At 37.9% G+C, this 27940-nt stretch overlaps 1 protein-coding gene across 5 annotated transcripts in view; it reads left to right on the top strand.

The window, feature by feature from the left end:
* Positions 1 to 27940, top strand: part of PCLO (piccolo presynaptic cytomatrix protein) — a 414175-nt gene that overhangs the window by 201557 nt on the left and 184678 nt on the right. For 4 of the 5 annotated variants that reach the window (XM_047694734.1, XM_047694733.1, XM_047694736.1 and 1 more), the window contains exons 4-6: positions 4371 to 5081; positions 15607 to 20689; positions 21056 to 23067. In XM_047694734.1, coding sequence (XP_047550690.1) covers positions 4371 to 5081; positions 15607 to 20689; positions 21056 to 23067 — 7806 coding nt within the window. The remainder of the gene's footprint in view (positions 1 to 4370; positions 5082 to 15606; positions 20690 to 21055; positions 23068 to 27940) is intronic. The other variant, XM_047694735.1, reaches the window with a different exon arrangement.

Raw genomic sequence — 27940 nt, 5'->3', positions numbered from 1 at the left:
AGTGTTTTGCAATTTGCAGAAAGAGTTAATGCTACGTGTGGTAAAATCCTTTCGGGTGGTAAAAACCGTATATGGACAGTGATCATTTACATATTGAATTTCTGTATAATTTAGGCATCTTGCTTATTTTATCCCCAAATTGATACTGGTCTAGAAACCTGATGCGTGTTTAGTAGTGTGGCTGTTGACAAACTAAGAGGGCAGATAATGTTTTTTTGGACCTAGAAATGTTTAATTAAATCCCTGAATACAGGGATACAAAAATCTTTGGGATTATTTTTGGTAAAGAATGCAAAAAAAATTGTGAACTACAGATTTTCACATCTTACGTGGTTGTAGAGTATTTCCTAAATTGTCACTTGTGAAGCCAACTTTTCTACTAATTGCGTCTGTATTTAACGGTAATATGACAATGGAAATAACCCATATGCCCAAAATGAACTTTCTTGAAAATTAATTTTCACTCACTTTACTCATTATTAAAATTTGATCACTTTGGCCTTTCTCATTTCTACTTTTGATTTTACCCTAGCCTCTGCCATTTCATATGCCCCCTCTTAATAAAATTTAATTTTGCATATTTAATTTTGCATATTTAAAGAAATATGCAAATCTTGGTATTACTGTACTTTCCTCCCCTTTTTAATTCCTTATTGATATTATAACTTCCTCTGCTTGCTGAATTTGTTGGCATTCTAATTTTGGTTCTAGAGCTGCAGAAAGAAGAGACACCCATATGAGTCTTCCAATTCAGCATTTCTAATTGTCTGCTGAAAAAATTCTCCTTTGGGATTCATGAATTATCAAATTCCGTATGTTCTAAACAAATTCATCAGACAAGCCCATTGAAACTATTATATCCTTTCCATTTCCCTTATATGTAAATATATTTCTACTATATATTTATTTTAACCCATATCTTAGTCCTCCTACTTTAATGCAAGTTCCATGATGAAATAAACCTTACACATATCCTTGCTCAATGGTATATGTACTCCATAGATATAACTAAAATAAATATATACAGAGTAGATACATAAGTGAATTATGTTGTTATTATTTGACATGTAAATTCAGCAAATTCAGTTTCCAAATGAATTTTTTAAACTTTTATTTTATTTTTTAAATTTTAGTTTATTTTTTTAATTATTTAAATTAAAAATTTAAATTATTTTGGGGCGCCTGGGTGGCTCAGTGGGTTAAAGCCTCTGCCTTTGGCACAGGTCATGATCCCAGGGTCCTGGGATTGAGCCCCACATCGGGCTCTCTGCTCCGTGGGGAGCCTGCTTTCTCCTCTCTCTCTGCCTTGCCTCTCTGCCTACTTGTGATCTCTCTCCGTCAAATAAATAAATAAAATCTTTAAAAAAATCTTATTAAAAAAATTTTAATTATTTTAAATTTTAATTTATTTTTTAAAGAGACTTATTATGACCTGAGTCGAAGGCAGAGGCTTAACCCACTGAGCCACCCAGGCGCCCCCAAATGAATTTTGGTGACAGTTAATCAAAGTGTAAAGTCAAAAGAATTAGACTTGTCTCAATAATCTTATTTCAAATGCAAATCAGGCATGCAACTGAGAGACCAAGTATAAAAATATCAGGTTTAACTGCATAAGGATGGAAATTTAAGGAAAACACAAGTTTAATCTAGCCAGTGATGCTCTCAGGATAAGATCCTTTTTTTTTTTTTTCTAGACTGACATTGTCTTCCTTTTGCCTTGCAGACCATACTAGTGTGGTTATCACTGCTTGTAGTTTTATCAAACATTACTTTAAATTGGGAAAAATGAAGTATTTTTTGTGACACTATAGGTTAAATAGAGGATACCTTGTATCCTCTTACCTAAGTTTTAAATATGTGTAAATAATGAGTATATTACTTTGAAATAGTCACTTTGTTTATTCTCTCAACACATTTTCATTTTAACAAGAGCTGTGTACCATTGTGTACAGAGTGTATCGTATGCTATATGATACACAATAGCTGTGTACATTGTGTATCATATGCTATTACTTACAAGATGTTGAGATGATAACTTTGTTCCGAAGACTCAGATAAAAGAATCACACTATTATTTTGATAAAAATTTGCAGTGTAATGATACCAGTATCCCTGGTATATAAAACACTCCCTAACTTCTTTACATTAGGACCTGGCCTGCCAAGAATGCTTAGCGCACACCTGCTTTTGGTTTTTAGAATCCGTGTGACAAAAGAGCAGTGATGCTGCTTTTGCATCCCCTTTTGTTTTTAAAAAATGGCAGGTTCTGGATGAAAATACCCTCTGATGTGGCTCACCTGAGTCATGGTTTTTAAAACCACAGCACAGGTAAAGGTTGATTTTCTGCAGGACTCTGGAAGTGCCCACTCCGGGGACTATTGGGCAGAAGGGCTGGAGAGAGCGTTTCCTATTTGACACAAGGAATCAAACCAGTTTCTTTCCTAAGACTTTTCTATAAAGTTCTGATACAAAGAAGCCACCATTCACTTGAGAGTTGCTGAGACCTGAAATTAAGAAGAGAATTGGTATTGGATGATTGTACACAGAAAAGAGCAAATGAACCTGTAACGCATACTTCTGTAGACCACATTTTACAAAAATTAAATAATGGACTTTTGTCCTAACTTTTTAGATAAGTAAATAAGAATTGTAATGGCTTACAGGTTGTAAAACAGTCATCATTATTATTTTTTTAAAGATAATATTTATTTGAGTGACAGGGAGAGAAAGAACACCAGTGGGGGTTAGGGGGAAGGGCAGATGGATAGCAATGAGCAGACTCCCTGCTCATCCCAGGACCCTGGGATCATGACCTGAGCCGAAGGCAGATGCTTAATTGACAGAGCCACCCAGGTGCTCCTAAGTCATTATTATTAAGCAACTTTTTTTTTTATATCTCTAATGAAATTAGAAGCTGAAATAAGAAATAAAACTTAGATCCCTAATAGTATTCTAGAACAATGAATGGTTTTAAGTCCTGTAACTAGAAAGAGTGATCCAGTATGGAAAGCAGCTTGAAACTGAACTCAGAAAACAGTGCAACATATGAATACAATACTATTTCTATGCCCTTCCAACCTTGGACTTTACAGAATAGGTATTGGTTAAATGTAACAATTAGAAACTACATGTATAGCCTTTAGCTCTTACATTATAATATTTATAAGGTAAGAAAAACATAGCATGTATCAATAAGGGAAGAATTCTGCAATATTATTAGTCTAACATAATCAGTCTCCCATGCCATCATTTGTATGTGTTATGAGAGATTTGTTTTCAGAATTTAGCTTACAAAAGAATCAACCAAGAATTAACCAGTTTATTTACTCCTTCTCCAACTCCCAGGATCCTGCTAAAACAGTTTTAGGAATTCCTAGGAATTTGCATGTCTTATGACCACCTCAGGCTGTTGGTACAAATGGCCCACGGATTATACTGAGAAGCAGAAATTCAAGGAACTATTTTAGTCAGAGATTCAAAAAACTCTGGGGGAAAGATACCAAATAATTTGAGCCAATGATTGTGTCTTGCTCAGTTGCATGAGAAATGTGAATATTATTAAGAATAAAATTATTTTTCAGCCCTAAAGCAGATAGAGAATTATGCGCGAACGATTCTTGAAAACTTTTCATGTACTTTGTGAAGTTCTACTCTGGTAGATCGAACTACATTTGACCCACATCAAGAGATAGGAGATTAGGGGCACCTGGGTGGCTCAGTGGTTAAAGCCTCTGCCTTCAGCTCAGGTCATGATCCCAGGGTCCTGGGATCGAGTCCCTCATCGGGCTCTCTGCTCAGTGGGGAGCCTGCCTCCTTCTCCTCTCTCTCTCTGCCTGCCTCTCTGCCTACTTGTGATCTGTCTGTCAAAAAAAAAAAAAAAAAAAAGAAAGATAGGAGATTATACGCTAAATCCTAAAAGAACTTTTGCTTAATTGTAGTTAATAGAAAATGACCACAAAATTTAATACTTTTGTGTAAATATATGAAATACCAATTTTGAAGCCCCCACACTCCAAAATACTCTGTTTGGAACAAATGCAGATTCTTCACCAAAAAAGTGAATATTCCCCTGACTCCACATAGCCTCCCCGCAACCCCAGCTCCATCTTTAATGCTATATATATATTTTTTCTTCCTTATGGTGAGGAGAGTGAATTGCCAATCTCTAGAGGTTCCTCATATTTTTAGATTATAAATAGTCTTTTTGCAGTCTTCCTTAGAAGTCACTGTTTCATTGATTTGGAAAAAAAGGACCTACCTTCTCCCTATACAAAAGAGCAACTAGTAATTACCTGCTGTTAACTTAATATAGGCATCAAAACAGATCCATTATAATATAGTTAATCTGTTCATTGCTGTTTTCTTTGCAGATTCAAGAATGGCTTTGTTTAAATTGCCAAACCCAGAGAGCAATATCAGGACAGCTCGGAGATATGGGCAAAATGTCACCTACACCTTCAGAACCAAAAGCCTCTCCTATGCCCGTCCCTCCAGAACAACCATCTCAGAAAACAGCAATGCCTCCCCAAGCAAAAATGAAAAAGAAGGAACAAGAAGTAAAAACAGAAGCTGAGCAAATAGTTCCAGAAAAAGTGAAAGAAATACCATCAGTTGAAAAGATTCTCCCAAAGGTGACCACAGATCACAAACAAGAGAGTCAACTAGAGAAAGACAAAACTTCAGCCCCTCAAGAAGAAAAGCCACCCTCTGAGGACAAAAAGGCACTCCCAGAAGAAAAAAAGCCACCTCCTGAAGAAAAGAAACCAACCTCTGAAGAAAAAAAGCCAGAACCTGAAGACAAAAAGTTACCTCCAATAACAAAACCATCAGCTCTAGAGGAGGAAGAGAAACAAGACTTATTTAAAACTCAAGTACCAATCACTGAAGAAAAGCCAGAAGGCAAAGTGACTCCACAGGTAGTACAGGAGATGGCACCACAGACCAAAATGGAAGATAAACCTTCTGGCCCGCCTCCAAGTTTGCCCAAGGAAGACGATGAGGCAACTCAAACAATGAAAGAACAACCACAGGCAGCAGGCACAGCAAAGCCTGATCGGGTGGAACCTGGGAGAGAAAAAACAGTAAGTTACACTTTCCTGTCTTTGCACTGTCTTATATATATGAAATTTGTGAATTTTTACCTAAGTACAGAGCACACTTAATGGTAATTATGTAAGTGCAAGCCTTGGATTGGAGGCACTTTTGGAAATGTGTAACAGTTGCTGAAATGAACAACTTGGGCTTTCTGACAGCTTGATCTAACTTAAATAAAGCATAGGTATCAAATTTATTTTCCTTGCTTTTATGCTATCTGATAATTTACTGGAATTCTGGAGAGTGATAAGAAGAGTTTCTTAAATAAGTTTCTTCTCCTCTCTTCTATGAACATAAAATCAGTATCCACCTTTAATATAAAATAATATGTATCTTGGGGCACCTGGGTGGCTCAGTGGGTTAAGCATCTGCCTTTGGCTCAGATCATGATTCCAGGGTACTGAGATCAAGCCCCACATCAGGCTCTCTGTTCAGCAGGGAGCCTGCTTCCCCCTCCCTCTCTGCCTGCCTCTCTGACTACTTGTGATCTCTCTCTCTCTCTCTCTCTCTCTCTGTCAAATAAATAAATAAATAATCTTTTTAAAAATTCTATTAAAAAATAATATGTGTCTTTATATAAGTTTCTATTCACTTAGTCACTGGGTTAAGCAAGTCAACATGTTTCTTCTTGCTTGAAAGCCTTTTAAGGAGCCACCAGCCATAAAATGATTAAACTGCAATTGCCAAAAAAAAAAAAAAAAGTGTGGCTAAAATTCAGGACAAAAGTTAATTTTAGTATTTAACATGATTTTAATATAACACACTCTATTTGGAGTTTGTTTAATGTGTTTATTATTGAAGGATTATTTATAATCCTGGCATCATCTGGAATAATATATGTTCTCTTTCTTTAGTGGCAACTTTTAAGAGTATCCATTTTAACCTCTATCTGTACAAGCAATAATGTCATTTTTAGAAGAACTCTGTTTTAGAATTACAGGAGATCTTACATCATATCTGGTTGAATTATTTTACCTCACAAATAACAGCAGTGACTTGAAGGGAGAAAAATGACTTATCAATATTAGAAGTTAGTATTAGAACTTTAATAAGAATCTATAGACCATTTTTTTTGGTGTTTTCGGTTTTACACATGGTTACTAACCCATCTTTGATACATGTTGTATCACTCATTAAGTACATCCTGGTCTACCTTCATTACATGAATGAGTGTATCAGAATCAGAACAGGTGCCTGTATATTCTTTATTCCAATGGCTGGATCTAGTAACATGACCACCACCCATTGCTTCTCCTCGCTAACCACTTGGCAAAACCTGGTGCCTTTGGCTGTTTCTCTGTTTGTGAAGTGCCCCTGGCTTTTGTGACCCTTCCCTTTTTTATCTCTTTTTGTCTTTCTGCTCATGCTTTATGAGTTGTACTTTGACTTTGTGTATCACTTTCTTTCCTAATCTCTATGTGCTTAGGTTTTCTTTGTGTTTTGCTTTGGTTTGAGTTTTGTCTTCTTTGTTCTTAGGGGAGCCACATGAGCAATTCATAAGTCTACCTGCAACCCTCCTGGCCCTCTTTTGAGTATCAGATTTGTGTTTTCAAATACCCAGTTTGAGTTCTGCTTCAAAGCCTTACTGTAAACCGGAACTCATTTGTTTGAATCTCATCCACTCTCTATAGAAGCAGTTTCTTCTGACTTTCTGTTTCTGGTAATGACAATATCATTCATTCGTCTCTAGTCTCCCAGTCACTACCCTTTTGAGTACTCTCAGATTTCTTCTTACCTGCCCACTCTTTGCTCTCTGCATCCAATTTATCACATTCCTGTCTGTTGATGCCTATTCCTGAGGATGCTCCTAATGATGGCCTTCATGACCTATCTCTAATGATTCAAGGAATCTAATTATGTCACCGTGCCTGCTCCCTGCTCTTTCTCCCTACTTCCATATATATGGTTGTCAGATCATTTTTTTTTGTTTACTTATGCGTGGCAGTTTTATCTTATTACAGTGACCTCAATAGAAGATGACAAATGTTCATTTTACTTTTTCATTTTTAATAAAAATAACATTTTTATTACAAAAAAATATTTATTATTTATTCATTTATTTAAATTCAATTAGTCAACATACAGTACATCATTAGTTTCAGATGTAGTGTTCAATAATTCATTAGTTTTGTGGAACACCCAGTGCTCCTCCCATCGCATGCCCTCCTAAATAGTCAACACCCAGTTACCCCCTTCCCTACCCACTTACCCTCCAATGACCCTCAATTTGTTTTCTAGAGTTAAGAGAATTATTTTCCAAATTTCACATAATTTAACTCTGTCACTCAGATACTGCTAATGATTTCCCATTGCTTGTTAAAGAATCTAAACAAGAAATAGCCAAATATTTTGTTAATGTACTTTTTAATTTTATTTTACACCTTCATCGCTATCTTTTTATCACATCCTTTTATCACTACTTTTTCTTTTATTTTACTACCTTGGTATGTATGTACTTATTTCTGAATCAAATGTATACACTTATTTACTAATATATTATCAACAATAGAAAACATTCACAAAAACAATAAAAATCAGTGAAATAAGCTAAAATTATTGTTAGTTTATTTAATATAGATACACTTGATCACCTTAATCACATTAAAATATGATTAATAATAGTATTTTAGAGAGAGCATTGATTGTGCTTTAACATTTTTAAAAGTCTTGGTCTAAAGTTTTATGATAGAGTTATTTGAATTTCATCTTTTAAGTTAAGCTTATTTTGGTATTTTGATGTTTAGTTTTAATGACCATCCATAACAAGAACGATAACCCACAAGGATATATCAGAATTAGAAGGACTGGATCAGAGTTTGTACTTGCCAAATCTTGCTACGTGTTCTCCTATTTTGAAACTGAAAATAATTTTTTTTTAAGATTTTATTCATTTATTTGACAGACAGAGATCACAAGTAGGCAAAGGGGCAGGCAGAGAGAGAGAGGAGGAAGCAGGCTCCCTGCTGAGCAGAGAGCCTGATGCGGGACTCGATCCCAGGACCCTGGTGATCATGACCTGAGCCGAAGGCAGAGGCTTTAACCCATTGAGCCACCCAGGTGCCCCTGAAAATAATTTTTTTAATTGTGAAAAGTCCACAAACAAATGTTAATCTTCCCTGATACCAATAATTTGTTCTTGCTATCTGTCAGAAAATGAGGAATTTAATATATACATATTTACATATATATATATATGTAAATATATATATGTGTGTGTGTGTGTATATATATACATACACACACAAATTCCTTTAAAGCCCCGCTGGAGTTCCGCATCTGGAAGGCTTAGAAGCAGATTAAAATATTCTTTTTAAAATTTGTTAAGGGAGCAGATATGACAGTTTTTAAAAATGACATATGCCATTTTATATAGCACAATCACAAGATTTCCAAATTTCTGTTTCAGAGGGCTGTTTTCACACGATAATTCTCTTAAAGAGAATTTATTTTCCTTTTATTTTTATGTTTGAGTTTTTTTATTTCTATATTTTTATGTTTATTTTTTACTAAATACTTACTAAGTAGCATATTGCTGATAACTAGGGTTTACTTTCTCCCATCTACCTTTCTCCCTGCCCCCCACTATCCCTGTCATTAAAGATAGTCTTCAAGATATAAAGTTTCATTTCTATACAACATACACCACATCCGTAAAATCCTGAGTCATTCTGTCCTATTCTGACCTACTTGTCACCAGATATAGTAAATGAATTTCACAGATACCGATATCTCTGTAATCTTACCCTTTTAAAAATAATAATTCAGTCAAAAAAAGCCAACTCTTCAGTAGGTAATATACTTGGTGGCTTAGAGTATCACTTTAAGTATTACTTAAGCAGAAATAGTATTTAAACTGAAAATATTAAAAATATCTACACTTTGATTCTGTTATTATCAAAACTTTTGCTACTCATTTTGTTATAATTTCTCCCAAACCTTCTAGTTATTTATTTATTTTTTCCAGCAATATTTGCCGACAAAAAAATAGTTTCATTTGTCACCATATCATTTCGTACATATTACTTCATCCCTTTTTCCATGCTGGATATATCAAGTTTCTCCAGATGACGTGTGACTTTTTTTTTGTCTCTTATTATCAAATAAGAAAAATCAAAAGAAGATTTTAAGTGTTTATTTTTCATTTTATTGAAAATTGGGGAAGTTCTAGAATTTGCAGAAAATTTTAGAAGTTTGTGATGGTGTCATATCGCTTGCTATGGTGCTAAAGCATGTTGTGTTTAGGCAAGGTTTGCTATTGGCAATAATGGACATTAATACAGATGTCCAATAGGCTTCCTGATAATGGCAGGCGTTTTTGGCAAACGGTCAGATCTGGTTTAACTTGGTCATCATTGCCTTTATGTTGCAATGTGGCTGATGAAAAGCTTGTAATAATATGATGAGTGTCAGCTTCTTTAGTATTGTGTTTGTCATGTGTTTGTGTATTTCTTATGTTATTATCTTTATGACGTGATTTTTGTTTTGCAAGAATCTTTTGTCTACCACTTACCTGTAACAGGAAAGCCGGCGTAATTGCTAATAAGTAATAAAAGCCAGAGAGCTGCCCAACTGAATAGGAAACCTCAGTATAAAGATGGATGAATAAAGTGACTACCTCACTATAACGTCTCCTTAGAGTGTAACTCCCAGTTTTTCCTCAGGATTCCTTACAGAACAGGAACCAACTCATATAAGAAGTAAAGGAATATTAGTGTCAGTCCATTTATTGAATATTAGAAGCATGTAATTTTGAATTTAAAATATAGTAAAAATCTTTACATCTCTTCTAGCCCATTAGATCATTTTCCAAACTCGCCTAGGCCTTTGCTTCCCATGGCCAAGACTCCTGTCCAAATAACTTAGTTTGGCTTTCTCAGCCCTGTGGAATATGGCTCCAGTATAACTTGCACTCAGGTCCCTGTACATTGTTGCTGCTCACTTCCGTCAGCCTGAAGTGACCACTTTTCTCCTCGGTGGCTGTCACTTTTGCTGCTAAACTCCCTGTGTTGACTGGTGTTAAGTTTGTTTTTTGTTTGAAATCAAGATAATATTCTTAATTTATCTCTTAGAATATTCTCGGCACTATGTTAAGTATTTTCTTGATCGTTTCATCCGCACAACAGTGGATGAGGTAAATATTGTATCTTCTTTAAATTGAAGAAAACTAAATTTCTGTACCCAGGATCATATGGCTAAGGATTCAGCAAAGCTAAAATTATAGTCCAGTTCTGATTATAAAAGAGTGGCTTTTCAACACTACACATCAGTCTTATGACACTTGTACCATACTGCCAATACATTATGATAACTATTCTTCTCTCTTAGCAACTACTGCTATAATCCCATGTCATTTGTGTCCTTCGTATTTTCATAGTATATTGTTTACATTTGTCACCGTATCTTTTTGTCTGTCCATTTATTCTTCTCAGCCAAAATGTGTTTGTCAAATGGAATTAAAATACATCCTCAAATATAATAAATAATTTGAAAGATAGTCTTCTTTAGTTTTTTGTTTACTATTTTAAAATCTCATGTTGCTACAGAGTTCTCTCTTTTTATCTATATACTTAAACAGAATACTGCTTGTCTGCATTTGATGTATTACATTGAAACACTATAGCTCTCCTGATAAACACCAAAATTTGAACATCTGTTAGCATAAACTTTTATTTCTGCCTAAAAATGACCAAGAGATTAATAATCAAGTTATGTAGAAGTCAATGTATATAATGACAGCATAATCAGGATGAAAAATAATGAGTTTTTCTGTAGTGAAAAAGATTCCCATGTAGGTGAGAATATTCAGTTTTTCTCTCCAGTCCCACTGAACATTATGGACTTAATCTTTAGAGTGTTTAGAACAATCAGGCTAATAATCCATTTTGACCCTTCCATTGTATAAATGATTAAAGATCATTCATTTGTTGTTTTACTTTGGCCCATTGAAATAAATGGCTTGGGAAAATTAAGGTATATTGCATCCTTTCTTTGTACAGTCTTAAATTTACCAACAACATGGCAATATTCAGAAAACTTCCATTTGCCTTCAGTATGAAAAGCTAAACATCTCTGCATTTATGAAAGGGGCTGAACTGAGTTTGCCAGTACAGGTGTGTCTTGGCACTTTCTACATCACTAGAGAAGGCTTCAAGATATGCCACCATCAAAGAGTTTCAAATGGGTCAAGTTCATCACTGCCTCTCTCTGACTGGTCTCCAGGTCAGTAAATGGCAGGGGAATATTAGAAGGAAAAGGAATTCTCCACTCTCTACTTTTAGTTAGTAAGTAAAAAAAAAAAAAAAAAAATATATATATATATATATAATATATATATATATATATATATATGAATCTTAGCCTCTGAAAATTTTGCATAATTGTTTCATATACACAGCTAGAAAGGCTCAAGTACTGTAATTCTATACATGGGAAAAGTGCAGTAACAGTAACAGCAAAAGTAAGTGCAGGAGGCTCTAATGCTAAATGTACTCAGAAAAATGCACAGAAAATGTGTTCCTCAGGGGAATTGAAAAATGACATTGCTATTAAAAAAATGAAAAGGTATGCAGGTATGCTTAAATTATGTTTGTTCCCACTCACTGCCTCCAAGTGACAAACAAAAATTCTTGTGTAAAAAGTAGATGCATGGAATTTTCCTCTTAAATAATCATTTCAGAGGTCATTCTAGATGGTATTACATGTAAAAAATGAAATAGATAATTAATTTCATTTTTTGATTATCCATTCAAATGGAGAAAATAATGCATACATAAGAAAATTCAGTGATATTTATACATATACATATATGTGTTATATATATTATATATGTGTAATTTATAAAGAACTATTTGAATCTGTTCATTTCAGTAAATCTTAATATATTATCATAAGTAGTTTAACATTCTTCTCAAAAATAAGTATACAACCATACTTTTTTTTAATAACCATATTTTTTTTGGAGCAACTAGGAGAAAACTCTCAATCTTTTAGTTCTAGGGACTTAGAAATTTAGAAGAAAATAAGTCAAATTACACCGCCTTCTTGTAAATCCTTTGTTCATATTCCTTTAGAGTTACAGTACTCCAGACAGCCATTGGAAGATTAAATAATTAGAGAAAACCAAATCCAACTTACACACTGTGTTTTATGATCTTCTCAGTTCCATCTACTTTGATCAAATTATTCCCTTGTTTATATATATATATATATATATATATATATATATATATCCATGAATCAAGAGTTTGCAGTGTTATATCTATATAGTCCAGTTAATTTGTGTGGGGATAAATACATGGACAGATGAGTGTCGCAGTATATCTATCTCTGCATATGAAGAGCAACTTTTTTCTTTTTTGATTTTAGCAGCAGAGGGTAAAGGAAACATGTAGGAGCCTTAAAGAAGCAAAGAGCTTGGTCAGCATATGATCTGGTAGTTAACAGCTAACAGTGTAATGAAAAAGCAGAAGGTCACTCTCCTTTCTCAGGAGACTTTACTCCTATGCTAGTTAGTGTGAGAAGAGTTGACATTATGAATTTTTTTTTTCAATTTACTGTGGCACAATAAATCCATGACCAACTGTTTCTTCTAAATAGTTCAGACAAATGCCCTTTGGTCACCTAACTTGATTTTCTTATTAACCACCCCAAACATTTTATCTTAGACCCACAAGCCTGTAGAGAAAATGTTTGCAGCCATTAGCCACTTCATAATATGGAAAGGAAGAGTCATTTAGAGGAAAAAATCATCACAGCATCATCATACATAAATAATGATTGAATCCTCTGCAGAATGTGGAGGAAAGAGACCAGGAGAGGGACAGGAGGGAGAAGTGGGTAGAACATGGTACTAAGGAAGGAAAGAAAACATGAACATATGGAGAAAGACCACAGAAGGGGATTGTAGGTATTTTGATATTTATGTATGTTAGTCTTCTATCTACTGTATCTTAATTTCCTTTTTACATTGTATGTCTGGTCCTAATCTTATTTTTGTAAAATGTAGACCTTGTAGAATTCATTGTATGAAACTATATTTTTTCTTTTATTATTATACTCAATTGTTATATATAACAGTGGTTACATTTCCTCCATATATATGGATAATTTATTACCTTGTTCTGTTTTATAACTTATGCAGACACAAAATAAAGAATATAAATGACACCTTCACAAATTTGGTTTTTTTTTATTTTTTTTCCTCACAAGGAGTTTAGGTGCCCCATCACCTTGGTTACGGTATTTACTGTGATTTAGTGAAGGTTGGGAAGGAAGATAAAGAAAGACATAGAAAGCATATTGAACTCAAAAAAATTGTGCTCATCATTGTGTGGGATGTGAGGAGAGAGGAACATCCGTCCACTTGGACCGTCTGGAAAGATTTTGTTAGAAGTGTGCTTCTTCTGTGCTTACCTCTTTAATGTGCAGCTCTTAAGACAAAGGAACAAAATTAGTCAGGTGCTCATCAGCCCTACTACTAAAGTCTTACCGCTGCTGAAAAGTAAGTTTTTCCTGGGGAGACGTCTGAAATCACCCAGGGAAGTTAATTCATGATAAACCAAAGAGTACATATGGGTTTTTATTTTTTTTTTTTGCATAAAGTCATGAATAATATATCACCACTTTTTTAAAATTTGAGTTGTGTCATGTTGTAAATTTGGTCAAAACATTTTACCATATAATGCATTCAAGATACATCTCTAACCGTACCTAGTAACAACAGGTAGTGAGAAGAACGTGAATGTAAAATGAATGTCAAACTGACAGCGTCTATATTTGAGAACTCTATAGCTAAAAGAAGAAGGGAAATGAAAAGGAGGAGGAGAAGGAGAGGAAAGAGGAGAGAAGGAAGGAAAGAAGGAAGAAAGGTTTTTGCATGTTTGTGTTTTTGTTGTTCAAAACAACATGACCTCTATCTGATCATTTGGGCTACAGATGGGTTGGAGGAGCCCATGCATACAAACCCACTGAAAATATTGAGATGGTTAGTTCAGTATACAGACTTAGTGGAATTGAGGTGGCCTCTTAGTCCAGGGTCAGACAGAACATATCCTCCTGGGGCTCGTTTTCTGACTTCTTCATTCCACAGGGCTGTGGGGTTATTTTAACACTTCTACTTTAAGCATGGAAACCAACTGGATTAGTTGAGTTTCATTTTGCTCATAGATATTTTTAATTTGGACTTATGCAAAAAGTCTCTATGTTTATCATTTTCATTTAAGGCTGCTCTGATTCTTGAACCAAATTGCTGACATGGCCTCATCCCAGCCAAAGGAATGCAGCAGATTAAGGCTGTGATTTTTCTACTTAGTGTCTCAGCTCCCTGGAAAGCCCATGGTCCCATTTGCAAATGTTTGTTATTGTACTAGTTAAAAGGAACTGGCTTTGACATAGTGTAAAGGTAAAAGTCCAAGTATTTTCAAAATCAGAAGACATTTATAAATGACATTTTCTTTGAGGTATGATGCTGAAGATAAATAAGATTAACACCACTACAAAAATAATAGATATTTCTCTTTAGCGAAAGCCATGAGTCAGACTAATTACTGCATAACTTTTTCAGTATTTCAGTATTTCAGTATTATTATTAGTGATAATTACTAGTAATAATTATTGTAAACTTTTTCAAAGTCTCTAAACCTTCACTTCAGATGATATAGGATAATAATATTAAGAACAATCCCAAGGAAATAGAGTGTCTTACTGTCTTTTAAAGTGTCTTAAAAGACACTTAGTAGTGTCTTATTTGAATCTCTCTCTAAAAAAAATATCTCTTATGTTAGCTCAGACAGATATCATTATGGTCATATTACCTGCATGTTTTTGTTAAGTAAATTTTCCAACATCTCTTACAACTTGTAGCCAGGTACAAAGCCCATCCTCTGATTTTTTTTTTCTTTCTTTTCTTGCCTTCATGATTCAAAAGTATTGATTATATTAATGAAAAGATTAATCTTTTTTTTTAAGATTTTATTTATTTATTTGATAGAGATCACAAGTATGCAGAGAGGCAGACAGAGAGAGAGAAGGGGAAGCAGGCTCCCTGCTGAGCAGAGAGTCCAATGCGGGGCTCGATCCCAGGACCCTGGGATCATGACCTGAGCCGAAGGCAGAGGCTTAACCCACTGAGCCACCCAGGCGCCCCAAGATTAATCTTTTTATTTGACCCTTTATAACTTTTTCCCAAAGTAAATGTACTGAGAAAGATAATGATGTGTTTGAAAGAAAATGGAATTGAAATGTAAAAATATAGAGAGTATTAATGGAAAAAATAAGATGTCATTGAGAATTGACATTTAATTAAACTTAGGTTAAATGAAAACTAACCATAGTCAATATGTATCAACTCCTTTCACTTTCTTGTATCCAAAGATTAAAAAAAAATACTGGCATATAGTTAAAAAAAATCCTATAATTATTCCTCAGTTCATAGTAGTTATTTGGAAGTAATAGAGAGGCCATGTTACCGGTTTAATCATGTTAAGTTTTCCTATATCTTTTCCTCCCTGCTAGGAAAAGGAAGATGACAAATCAGACACCTCAAGTTCTCAGCAACCAAAAAGCCCACAAGGTCTGAGTGACACAGGATATTCTTCTGATGGGATATCAAGTTCACTTGGTGAAATTCCAAGTCTTATTCCAAGTGATGAAAAAGATTTGCTCAAAGGACTCAAAAAGGACTCTTTTTCACAAGAAAGCAGCCCTTCCAGCCCCTCAGATTTGGCTAAGTTAGAAAGTACGGTCCTATCCATTTTGGAAGCTCAGGCAAGTACACTTGTTGAAGAAAAAACAGAAAAGAAAACCCAACCTCCTGAGGTTACTTCTGAGCCACCTAAGGACCAACCAAAAACTCAGACTTTATCTGAACCCCTAGAAACCACAGTTGCAGAAGAGGAGCTCGCAAAGAGTCAAGAAGAAAAAGACATGTTAAAAAAAGATAGCCAACAAGATGGTCCTTCCAGAAAGGACCATGAAGAGAAGTCTGAGTTTGTTGATGACACAGCTACTAGAAGACAGTCTTATGATTCAGTTGAAGACAGTAGTGAAAGTGAGAACTCACCTCTTCCACAAAGAAAACGGAGAACTAGTGTTGGTTCATCGAGCAGTGATGAGTATAAACAGGAAGATAGTCAAGGATCTGGTGAAGAGGAGGACTTTATTCGAAAGCAGATCATAGAAATGAGTGCCGACGAAGATGCTTCAGGTTCTGAAGATGATGAGTTCATTAGGAGCCAACTCAAAGAGATAAGTAGCAGCCTTGAGAGCCAGAAGAAGGAAGAAACAAAAGGGAAAGGGAAGGCGACACCAGGGAAACACAGGCGACTAACTCGGAAAAGCAGTACAAGCTTTGATGATGATGCAGGGAGGCGCCATTCATGGCATGATGAAGATGATGAGACATTCGATGAAAGTCCTGAGCTTAAGTACAGAGAGACTAAAAGTCAGGAGAGTGAAGAGCTTGTAATTGCTGGAGGAGGAGGGCTACGTCGATTCAAAACAATTGAGCTTAACAGCACAGTAGCAGATAAATACTCTGCAGAGTCCTCACAGAAAAAAACAACTTTGTATTTTGACGAGGAGCCAGAATTAGAAATGGAAAGCCTGACGGACTCTCCAGAAGATAGGTCAAGGGGGGAAGGATCTTCTAGTCTTCATGCTTCCAGCTTCACCCCTGGCACATCCCCTACGTCAGTGTCGTCATTGGATGAGGACAGTGACAGTAGCCCGAGTCACAAAAAGGGAGAGAGCAAACAACAACGTAAAGCTCGGCACAGGTCACACGGTCCTCTTTTACCTACTATTGAAGATTCTTCAGAGGAAGAAGAATTGAGAGAGGAAGAAGAATTATTAAAGGAGCAAGAAAAGCAGCGGGAATTGGAGCAGCAGCAAAGAAAGTCTTCTAGTAAGAAATCAAAGAAAGATAAAGATGAACTTCGAGCACAGAGAAGGAGGGAAAGACCAAAGACACCACCCAGTAATCTCTCTCCCATTGAAGATGCATCTCCAACGGAGGAGTTACGTCAGGCTGCAGAAATGGAGGAACTCCATCGATCTTCTTGTTCTGAATACTCACCTAGCATAGAGTCAGACCCGGAAGGTTTTGAAATAAGCCCAGAAAAAATAATAGAAGTGCAAAAAGTTTATAAATTGCCCACAGCTGTATCTTTGTTCTCTCCAACAGATGAGCAGTCTATTATGCAGAAAGAAGGTGGCCAAAAGGCATTAAAAAGTGCCGAGGAGATGTATGAAGAAATGATGCATAAAACCCACAAATATAAAGCTTTTCCAGGTGCAACTGAACGAGATGAAATATTTGAAAAAGAGCCTTTGTATGGTGGGATGTTAATAGAGGATTATATTTATGAATCTCTAGTAGAGGACACATACAATGGTTCGGTAGATGGCAGTCTGCTAACAAGGCAAGAAGATGAAAATGGATTTATGCAGCAGAGAGGGAAAGATCAAAAAATAAGAATTCCAGAACAGATTTATGAAGATCCTATGCAAAAAATAACAGACCTCCAGAAAGAGTTTTATGAGTTAGAAAGCTTACATTCTGTTGTGCCTCAAGAAGACATTGTTTCAAGCTCTTTTATCATCCCGGAAAGCCATGAGATAGTAGATCTGGGTAGTATGGTAACTTCTACCAGTGAAGAAAAAAAATTATTAGATGCTGATGCTGCCTATGAAGAACTCATGAAGAGACAACAGATGCAGTTAACACCTGGATCCAGTCCAACCCAGCCCCCCATCACGGACGATATGACCAAGTCTACCATGGACTTTGACAGGGTGCCCGATGCATCTTTGACATCAAGTGTTCTCTCAGGGGCATCTCTTACAGATTCGACCAGCAGTGCAACACTCTCTATCCCAGATGTCAAAATAACCCAACATTTTTCAACAGAAGAAATTGAGGATGAATATGTAACTGATTATACAAGGGAAATTCAAGAGATAATTGCCCACGAATCACTGATTTTGACCTACTCTGAGCCTTCAGAAAGTGCTACATCTGTCCCACCCTCTGACACACCCTCTCTCACGTCATCTGTTTCTTCAGTTTGTACCACAGATAGCTCCTCACCCATTACTACGCTGGATAGCATAACCACAGTTTATACAGAGCCTGTGGACATAGTAACTAAACTGGAAGATTCTGAGATTTCTTCACCAACTTATTTTCCAGGCAGCATCATAGACTATCCAGAAGAAATAAGTATATCTTTAGATCGGACTGCTGTACCAGATGGAAGAACTAGTGCTGATCATGTTGTGATTTCCTTATCTGATATGGAACCTCCTATCATAGAATCTGTAGGAACTGTACCTGAGGGGCTCATTGCTGACACTGTTTCCACTGACTTATCTACATCTGAAAAAGACTCAGTGAAGAAAGACAAGAGGGACACTGGAAATGGAATTATTCTTGAGGTTTTAGAAGCTTACAGAGATAAAAGGGAAAAGTCTGAGGTTGAACTAACAAAAATGGGCTTATCTGAAACTGTGTTTGATCACCCTCCTTCTTCTGCTGGTGCCGTGGAGGAGCAGGTTCTAGCAACATGCTTTATGTCTGGACAGGTCTTTGATCAAGCAAAACCTGCATCTCCATTACCATCTGGCAGTCCTTCTGTTATGTCTCTTCCAATGAAAACTCATCCATTCTTTAGAAGTTCTTCTTTGGATGCATCAGCCCAACCTCCTCCCCCACCTCCCCCTCCCCCTCCCCCACCTCCTCCTCCTCCTCCCCCTCCTCCTCCACCTCTTCCTCCACCAACCTCACCTAAACCACCTGTTCATCCTAAAAAAAAGCTAACAGTTACAGCTCCAGTGACTCTAACTCCTACGGCTACACCTCTAGTTGATGCTGTTACTACAGTAGAGGCCACAGCTCTTCCAAGAAGTAGTGGCTTACCTGTAACAAAAATATGTACCACTGCGCCTCCTCCTGTTCCTCCTAAACCATCTTCCATCCCATCTGGACTTGTATTTACACACAGACCTGAGCCAAGTAAACCTCTAATTGCCCCGAAACCAGCAGTTCCTCAGCCTCCAGTAACTACGCAAAAATCAGCAGATACACACCCCAAACCGACAGGTCTATCTTTAACTTCAAATATGACACTAAATTTAGTGACTTCAGCAGATTATAAATTACCTTCCCCTACTTCCCCACTTTCTCCTCACTCTAACAAGTCCTCCCCAAGATATTCCAAATCCCTCATGGAAACCTACGTGGTTATCACATTGCCATCTGAACCTGGGACTCCAACAGATTCTTCAGCTAGTCAAGCGATTACCAGTTGGCCCCTGGGATCACCCCCCAAAGACCTAATTTCCATTGAACCAGTGTTTTCTGTAGTTCCTCCTTTAACAACTGCAGGAATGCCAATTTCTTCAGAACAGAGCTTGTACCTCTCTGGAACTCTAGAGACATTTTCTGCCCTCCCTGTCACAGCGCTCTCTTCATTTCAAGCGGCCCCAACCTCAGGAACACAGTTTTTCACAACTGAAGTTTCTAAGGCTGAGGTTTCAGCAGCCAGAAGTGCAGTCCCTAGTGTTGGTCTCAGCAGTGTCACTATCTCAGTTCCTCCAGAGCCTCTTGCTTTAGATAACCTACATTTAGAGAAGCGTCAGCATAAAGAAAATGGAAAGGTGCAGCTTATCGGGGATGCCATTGATTTGCGTACAGTACCAAAAGTGGAAGTGAAAGCGACTGAAAAGTGTATGGATCTTTCTGCTTCCACCATGGATATGAAAAGGCAGATCACTGCCAGTGATGTTTATGGCAGACAGATGAGTGCTGTCCAACCCTCTATTATAAATCTCAGCGCTACTCCATCAGTAGTAAGGCCGATGGCTGTGGTCACTGAGACAGTGACTGTTGCCACATGCGCCGCTAGTTCAAGTTACACCACGGGTGCAGAAAGTCTAATGGGCACAGCACATGCAACAACAGCACCACTCCAGCTTACTACATCAAAGCACGCTGAGCCCCCCTACAGGATACCAAGTGGCCAGGCCTTCCCTGCAGTTAGGGAGGACGCACCCATAAACTTATCCTTGGGTACCTCAGCACACCCGGTGACATCAGCTATTACAAAACCTGTGACTGTGCCTCCTGTTGGTGTCACAAATGGATGGACTGAGGGCATCACATCCCAGGGGGTCACTGACGGGGAAGTAGTAGACCTCAGTACAACAAAGTCTCACAGAACTGTTGTAACAATGGATGAATCCACCTCTGGTGCAGTGACCAAAATAATAGAAGATGACGAAAAGCCTGTTGACCTGACTGCAGGGAGAAGAGCTGTATGCTGCGACATGGTTTATAAGTTACCCTTTGGAAGGAGCTGCACAGCACAGCAGCCTCCAACTACTCTTCCTGAGGATCGTTTTGGTTATAGGGATGACCACTATCAATATGATCGATCAGGGCCATATGGATATAGGGGGATTGGGGGAATGAAACCTTCCATGTCTGACACGAATTTAGCAGAAGCTGGACATTTTTTCTATAAAAGTAAAAATGCTTTCGATTATTCTGGAGGAACTGACGCAGCAGTAGATCTAACTTCAGGGAGAATTACTACAGGTCAGTATGATGTGGCAGCAGACCTTTCCTTGAAGTGTCATTATGGTGTCCCTCATCTCATTTCAGGATGAAAAAATGCAGTCCCTTTTCTGATTTTGTTACTTTTTCTCTTTCTTTGGATGTTTTGGCAACACATTTCAAAGTACACGTGCGCTTTTGTTCCTTCATTTTTTTAATTTGTTCTGCCCAAAGTCACCCGCATGTGCCTGCATGTTCAACATCGCTTTGATTCCACATCTAATTAGGTTAACCTGTGGATTTGCATGCAGCCCCATTCATTATGTTCGTCAAGATTGAAAGGGCTTTCAACCCCAAAAAGCATCACTCATTCTGAGAACTGGACTATAACTCTACCCTGTATTTCAGGTGAGGTAATGGATTACTCAAGCAAGACCACAGGTCCATATCCCGAAACACGGCAAGTCATTTCAGAAGTTGGGATTAGTACCCCACAGTATTCCACAGCCAGAATGACTCCACCTCCAGGATCCCAGTATGGTGTGGGGAGCGTTTTGAGGTCATCTAATGGTGTTGTCTATTCTTCGGTAGCCACTCCAATTCCCTCCACATTTGCTATCACCACACAACCTGGCTCCATATTCAGCACCACGGTGAGGGATTTGTCTGGTGTGCACACAGCTGACACAGTGACTCAATTATCCGCCCTGCACCAGAGCCAGCCAATGCCTAGATCATATTTCCTAACAACAGGTGCATCTGAAACAGACATTGCGGCAACCGGTATTGATATCAGTGCCAGTTTGCAGACTCTTACAATGGAAACGCTTGCTGCTGAGACAATAGACTCAGTGCCCACTTTAACCACAGCCTCGGAAGTGTTTTCTGAAGTGGTGGGAGATGAAAGCGCTATTTTAATCGTCCCTGAAGAAGATAAACAACAGCAGCAGCTCGACTTGGAGCGTGAGCTCTTGGAACTGGAGAAAATTAAGCAGCAGCGTTTTGCTGAGGAACTGGAGTGGGAACGTCAGGAAATTCAGAGGTTCCGGGAACAAGAAAAGATCATGGTTCAAAAAAAGCTGGAGGAGCTGCAGTCTATGAAGCAGCACCTTCTCTACCAGCAGGAAGAAGAGCGGCAAGCCCAGTTCATGATGAGGCAGGAGACGCTAGCTCAGCAGCAGTTGCAGCTGGAGCAGATCCAGCAGCTGCAGCAACAGCTTCACCAGCAGCTGGAAGAGCAGAAGATTCGCCAGATCTACCAGTATAACTACGACCCTTCTGGAACTGCTTCTCCACAGACCACGACGGAGCAGGCAGTTTTGGAAGGTCAGTATGCCGCCCCAGAAGGCAGTCCGTTTTGGGCCACTGAGGATGCAACCACCACCGCATCTGCCGTCGTGGCCATTGAAATCCCGCAGAGCCAAGGGTGGTACACGGTTCAGTCTGATGGTGTTACTCAGTACATCGCCCCACCTGGCATCCTGAGTACTGTCTCAGAGATACCTCTGACGGACGTGGTGGTAAAAGATGAGAAACCGCCCAAAAAGAGAAGCTCTGCAGCCAAAGTCCGTGGCCAGTATGACGAGGTGGGGGACTCTGACGATCCCCGCTGCTTTAAAAAGATCGTGGACAGCGGCGTGCAGACCGACGACGAGGACGCCGCGGATCGGAGTTACGTGAGTAGGAGGAGGAGAACCAAGAAGAGTGTCGATACGAGCGTCCAGACCGACGATGAAGATCAGGACGAGTGGGATGTGCCTACCAGAGCAAGGAGGAAAGCTCGCACCAGCAAGTACGGTGACAGCACCGCGGAGGCCGACAAGACCAAACCCCTGGTCTCCAAAGTCTCCAGTATAGCAGTCCAAACAGTAGCAGAGATATCTGTGCAGACTGAACCGGTTGGAACCATAAGAACACCGTCCATACGGGCGCGCGTGGATGCCAAGGTAGAAATAATTAAACACATTTCAGCACCTGAAAAGACTTACAAAGGGGGCAGTTTAGGATGTCAAACAGAAGCAGAATCAGACACACAGAGTCCTCCATATCTGAGTGCCACATCTCCACCCAAAGACAAGAAACGCCCAACACCTTTAGAGATTGGTTACTCATCTCACCTTCGGGCAGATTCCACATTACAGCTGGCTCCTTCCCCACCCAAATCTCCAAAAGTCCTTTATTCACCCATCTCACCACTTTCACCAGGCAAAGCCTTAGAATCAGCCTTTGTACCTTATGAAAAACCCCTCCCTGATGATATAAGTCCACAGAAAGTACTGCATCCAGATATGGCTAAAGTGCCCCCCGCAAGTCCTAAGACAGCCAAGATGATGCAGCGGTCCATGTCTGACCCCAAGCCTCTGAGTCCAACAGCAGATGAAAGTTCCAGGGCTCCTTTTCAGTATACCGAGGGCTACACGGTAAGAGTGATTCTTTTCAGTTAGAAGACAATAGATGAGTTGATGTTAACCATGTGTTTGCAGACTTGAGAAGGCAATGAGGCTCCTGGTATCTCCGAAACCTAGTACTACAACTTCTGTTGCATTAGAAATGCGGGAACAAATAGAAAACGTATGCATCCAGTTAGAAATACCAAAAAAAAGAAAAAAAAGAAAAAGGCAAGCAAGCAAACAACATCTTAGGTGAGGCAAAATGAGAAAGAAGTGTATTCCTTTATGATTTAATGAGATTGAAAGTTTGCTTCTAATCTTGAAATCTCCCAAGTGTCGGTTGTAGACTCTGCTTTCAGCAAGTATAATTAATATTCATATTCAGGTATGATGGACTAAATACTGAACATAAACAGAGAAGTTAAAGGATGGCCCTAAATTTAGACCCATGGGTACTGGAAATTGTTAGTGGGAGCTTCCTTGAAGATTATCCAAGCAGTTTCATCTTCCTCAGGCCAGAATATTTTCATAAAAGGGCTTAGAACATTTATTTCTCAAAAGGGAGCATTTCTAGGGCTGGCAAATGAAAATGTAATTTAATTGCATAGTTCATCCATGCTTGTTTAGTTTCTCCCAACTTTCTTAATCTAACCTCAGGTAAGCCTTAGCCTCAGCGCTTGCAAAAGGAAAAATGTTTCTTTGAATATATGTTTCTTTGAATAATAGTGATTAATTATTTTAAAAATGCATAGACATGCTTAAAAGGAGAAAGAACATATATAGGTATTTTGGACACATTTGTGAAGATCTCTCTAGCTGAGCTAATCTGAAATGTTAATAATCAGGTATAGAAATACATGTATCCTACTTTAAAAATCTAATATATAACAGTAGGCTGTTGATAAACATGACGGTTCAATTTAATATAAGATGTTCAAATTAAAAGTTCTCTTTAATTTACTGGTTTGTGAATTCTAGGTCTTCAAACCCTGAAGCTTCTAAATAGGTTTTTCTGAGATTTGCTATATTTCCACTGGCCTGTGTGTATTAAACATTGGCTGTGAGCTGAAAAGTATGCCATTAAATATGACTACAGGCCTATTTATAGGTATATAGACAACTTGATGGGCATATTTTAAAAATTACAAATTCATGTCTCTTTTCTAGTTTCATGATGACATTTTGTTATTATGTATCTTCTCAAACACCATGTCCTGAAAGTAAAATTGTCTTCACGTGGTGGACAGAGGTCAGAACTGTTAAGTCAGGAAACCACTGGTGCATTGAGATTTCATTCAATTTACAGAGCATTATTTTTTCTATGGCTTTGTTTCTAGAAGTAAATCTATTGTGAGAAGCAACTCAGCTCTATGTATAGGTATTTATTTTTATAGCAGTGGCATATAAATTCACCTGAAGAGTTGCTTGGAAAATGTGGTTTTTGATAGGACTTTAAAGTAATATTTATGGTTTGTGTTCTTAGAAAGAACAGGCATTTCCAATTGATGTATTGATCATTTACTTAATATATGTATCTTAATTCATATGAACTAGGTTAAAGAAGAGGTTGAAGTTGTCAGTATTTTTTTTTCACACTATTCACTTCAGATTTGGAAGTGTGAAATGAAAGATACAACAACTTATGTGGGTTTTATTACAGGTAATGATACTGATTAACCATCTAATCACAAAAGAAGATGGGTAGAATTACTCAGTTTCTGAGCCAAAAAATCCTAGGTGGATTGAGCCTTGAAGCACAATTTAGTAGTTTCTTTTTTAAATTGGTCCACCTCAGTGCTTTAATATGGAAGAATTGTATACCATCTCAAAGATACTGTTTTATATCATGCACAAAGTAGACCATTTTGTACAGGCAATGTTTTTGGCACTTCAGATACTTTGATTCTAATATGTGAATTTTATAATTGGTTCCTTTACCCATTTCTAGACATACTTTGTTTTAAAAACTAAACTCCTTCACTGTAAGGGTTGGTCGTACTGAAAAGAATAATCTTCTAAGAGATATTCATAGTGATATGGGCTTAAGAAGTTTATCTCAGTAGTTTATATACTGTTAATTTTCTCAGACTAGTGAAGTTGAAAAGAATCACACCGTTCAGTAGCCATTGAGACAACATAGCATAAAATAGGATATTGTAAGATAGCATAAAAGAGAAGTTCTATCCTATATGGGATTCTGTGGTGAGATCTCCTTTTTTTGGAAGTGTCAGGAAGTGTTTTGAAGAGGAGGTTCTGAAACATGAGGGTGACGTCTCTGTGGGACCATGAAGACAAAAAAGGAGGTCCCCGAAATAGAGGGAACACAATATACAAAGGTTCAGACTAATGAACAGATAGAAAACAAAGGGGAGGAAGACGTTTACTGTAAATGAATATGTCACAGGGCATCTCTTTGCTGAGTTACAGTTTGGATTTCCTTCCCATGGCCATCAAAGGCACCATCTTTTTTTTTTTTTCTTTACGCTGTTTGCTAGCCCCTGGACTCCCCCAACTTGTGCTTTCTTGACTGTCATTTCTCTAAACTAAACCTAAGGTGATTTTCTAAAATGTATGCCAGATTATATCACACACCCCACGGCTTAAACTCTCCAGCAGTCCTCGTCAAATTTGGAATATCTCAGAAATTTCTTAACAGGGACCCATGCAATCTCTTCTCTACCTGCCTCATAACTTCACTGTTCACTCCCCACGTTTAGCCCCTCCTCTCGCTCTGCTCTAACCACTGACCTTGCCATTTGCTGGATGTGCCAACCTCATCCCCATCCCAGCCCTGTGTTGGGATCTCTCTCTCTTCTCAAATCTTTGCCTGGCTCATTCCCATGTACAGGTTTCTTCTTAAGTTTTACTACCACAGAGGGCCTTCCCTTACCACATTCTCTAAATAAATCTTCCTGGAACACCTGAACGGGTCAGTTGGTTAAATGCAGGATTCTTGATTTCGGCTCAGTCATGATCTAAGAGTCCTGAGATCGAGCCCCGCATCAGGCTTCATGCTGAGTGTGGAGTCTGCTTGAGATTCTCTCTCTGTCCCTTTCCCTCTGCCTCCCTCCGCTGCACGTGCTCTCTCTCTCTCTCTAAAAATAAGTAATAATAATAATAATAATAATAATAATAGTAAAGCACTGTGTTGTAGTTTTTGTTTCTTTACAGGCAAATGTGGACTGTTTTTTGGTTGGTTGGTTTGATTTTGGTCCTCTTTCTATATTCACTATTTTGTCTCACTATCTCAGAAACTTCTTGGAGCACTTTAATTATTACAGAATTCTTCCTTACGGGTCAGATCTTCCATCCTGGAGTTTCAGAACATTTATCTTAATGTTGCAATTTAGAACATTAGAGATTTAAATTTTATTCTGTTGCTACCCCATAGGAATTCAACTAGGTGGCATGAGATCCTTTAACTCACTTACAGTTTTTCCATCATGGAACTTGGGTCACATCTTTGACACAGGAATTCTAAGGCAGAAGCATGGTTAGTGTCTTGTTAGTGCTTCACTGGCACTTTGAGTTCCTGCTAAGCCCTAGGATGTCTTATCTACTGAATTAATTAAAATTAGCACTAATTAACATAAGAATCACAAAATAATGTGCACAATGTACATAACTGAAGCAGGGAATTATGTGAGATAATTTTATGCAGTTATGTAATGTTCCCCAATGTCTGTAAGAGTGAACTCTGTCCCTTTTGTAGACTCTGTCATTCTGGCATCAAAGTCATAGCCTCAAAGCCAAAATCTATTTTCTGATAACATTTATGTAACCAGGGCACCAGTTGGCTAAGCATCTGCCTTCAGCTCAGGTCATGATCCTGGAGTCCTGGGATCAAACCCCACAAGAGAGCCAGAAGAGAGCCTGCTTCTCTTTCTGCTCCTCACCTCACTCGTGCTCTCTCTCTCTCCAATGCACATTCTTCTCTCTGTTTCAAGTAAATAAATCAGATCTTTAAAAAATGATTATGTAACCAGTTTTGTCTTGTAGCCTACTTCCTTTGACAAATATAAATTTTTAACTCTAAGTAAAGATGGAAGAAAATTCCTGCCTTTTTCCTTACGTCCTTCAGTTTGCGCCCCAGGAAAATTCTCAAGAGATAGAACAGAAACAAAGGCAACGTGTATTCCTTCCCATGAGGTTAAGCTCACTACCCAGATGTGACTTGATAATGATGTATTTTCATCACGGTTGAGAAAGAGCACAAGAAGAAGTATGCTGTTTAATGAAAGGTAGTATGTATGCAATGATTTTCTCACTTTCATTAGTGAAACGCTTCTTCAACTAGAATGCTTAATGGAAGCCAAATAGTTAAAAATAGGTAGAAAGTGGTAGAGGATGATCCAATAATTGTCAGTAAAATGACATATGTAATTTGAGTAAATTACAATTTGAGTAAATGAGATAACCTTTACCTCCCTCCCATCACTAAGTCTGGCAACTGTAGATCCTAGTCACGTTGATGCTGTCTCCCTAGGTTGACATTTGACAACATCTGTATGTCCTCATCACAGATTTGCCAACTGTCAGTGAAGAGCTTTACTTTATGATTTGGTGCGAATAATTCTCAAATCTCCTAGTAACTGCGTAGCTTTCGTATTCTGTGGAATATATAATGTCTCTTCTCTAGAAGTATCAGAGTCCTGTTCTCTATATGACCATTTTAAATTTACTTCTCTGGGTAAATAAACCAGAGCACCAAAACGTGCTCCGCATGCCCTTTATCTTTCTTCTATACAGTGAGATTGATTTACATCATTGCTTCACATGATGAATAAGTTCAGCAAGGAAAGTTAATATAGCATAGGGGAGAATCGGGGGAGAAAGTGACATCATCCACTGGGAGAAATACATTGTAAATTCAAAGAATCTGTTTGGTGCTAGATGGGGTCTA

Source organism: Lutra lutra, chromosome 11 (genome assembly GCF_902655055.1).
Source record: "Lutra lutra chromosome 11, mLutLut1.2, whole genome shotgun sequence".
In the NCBI taxonomy this organism is placed as follows: domain Eukaryota; kingdom Metazoa; phylum Chordata; class Mammalia; order Carnivora; family Mustelidae; genus Lutra; species Lutra lutra.
Note: the sequence above shows the minus strand (reverse complement) of the source record. Positions and strands in the feature narration are given on the sequence as shown.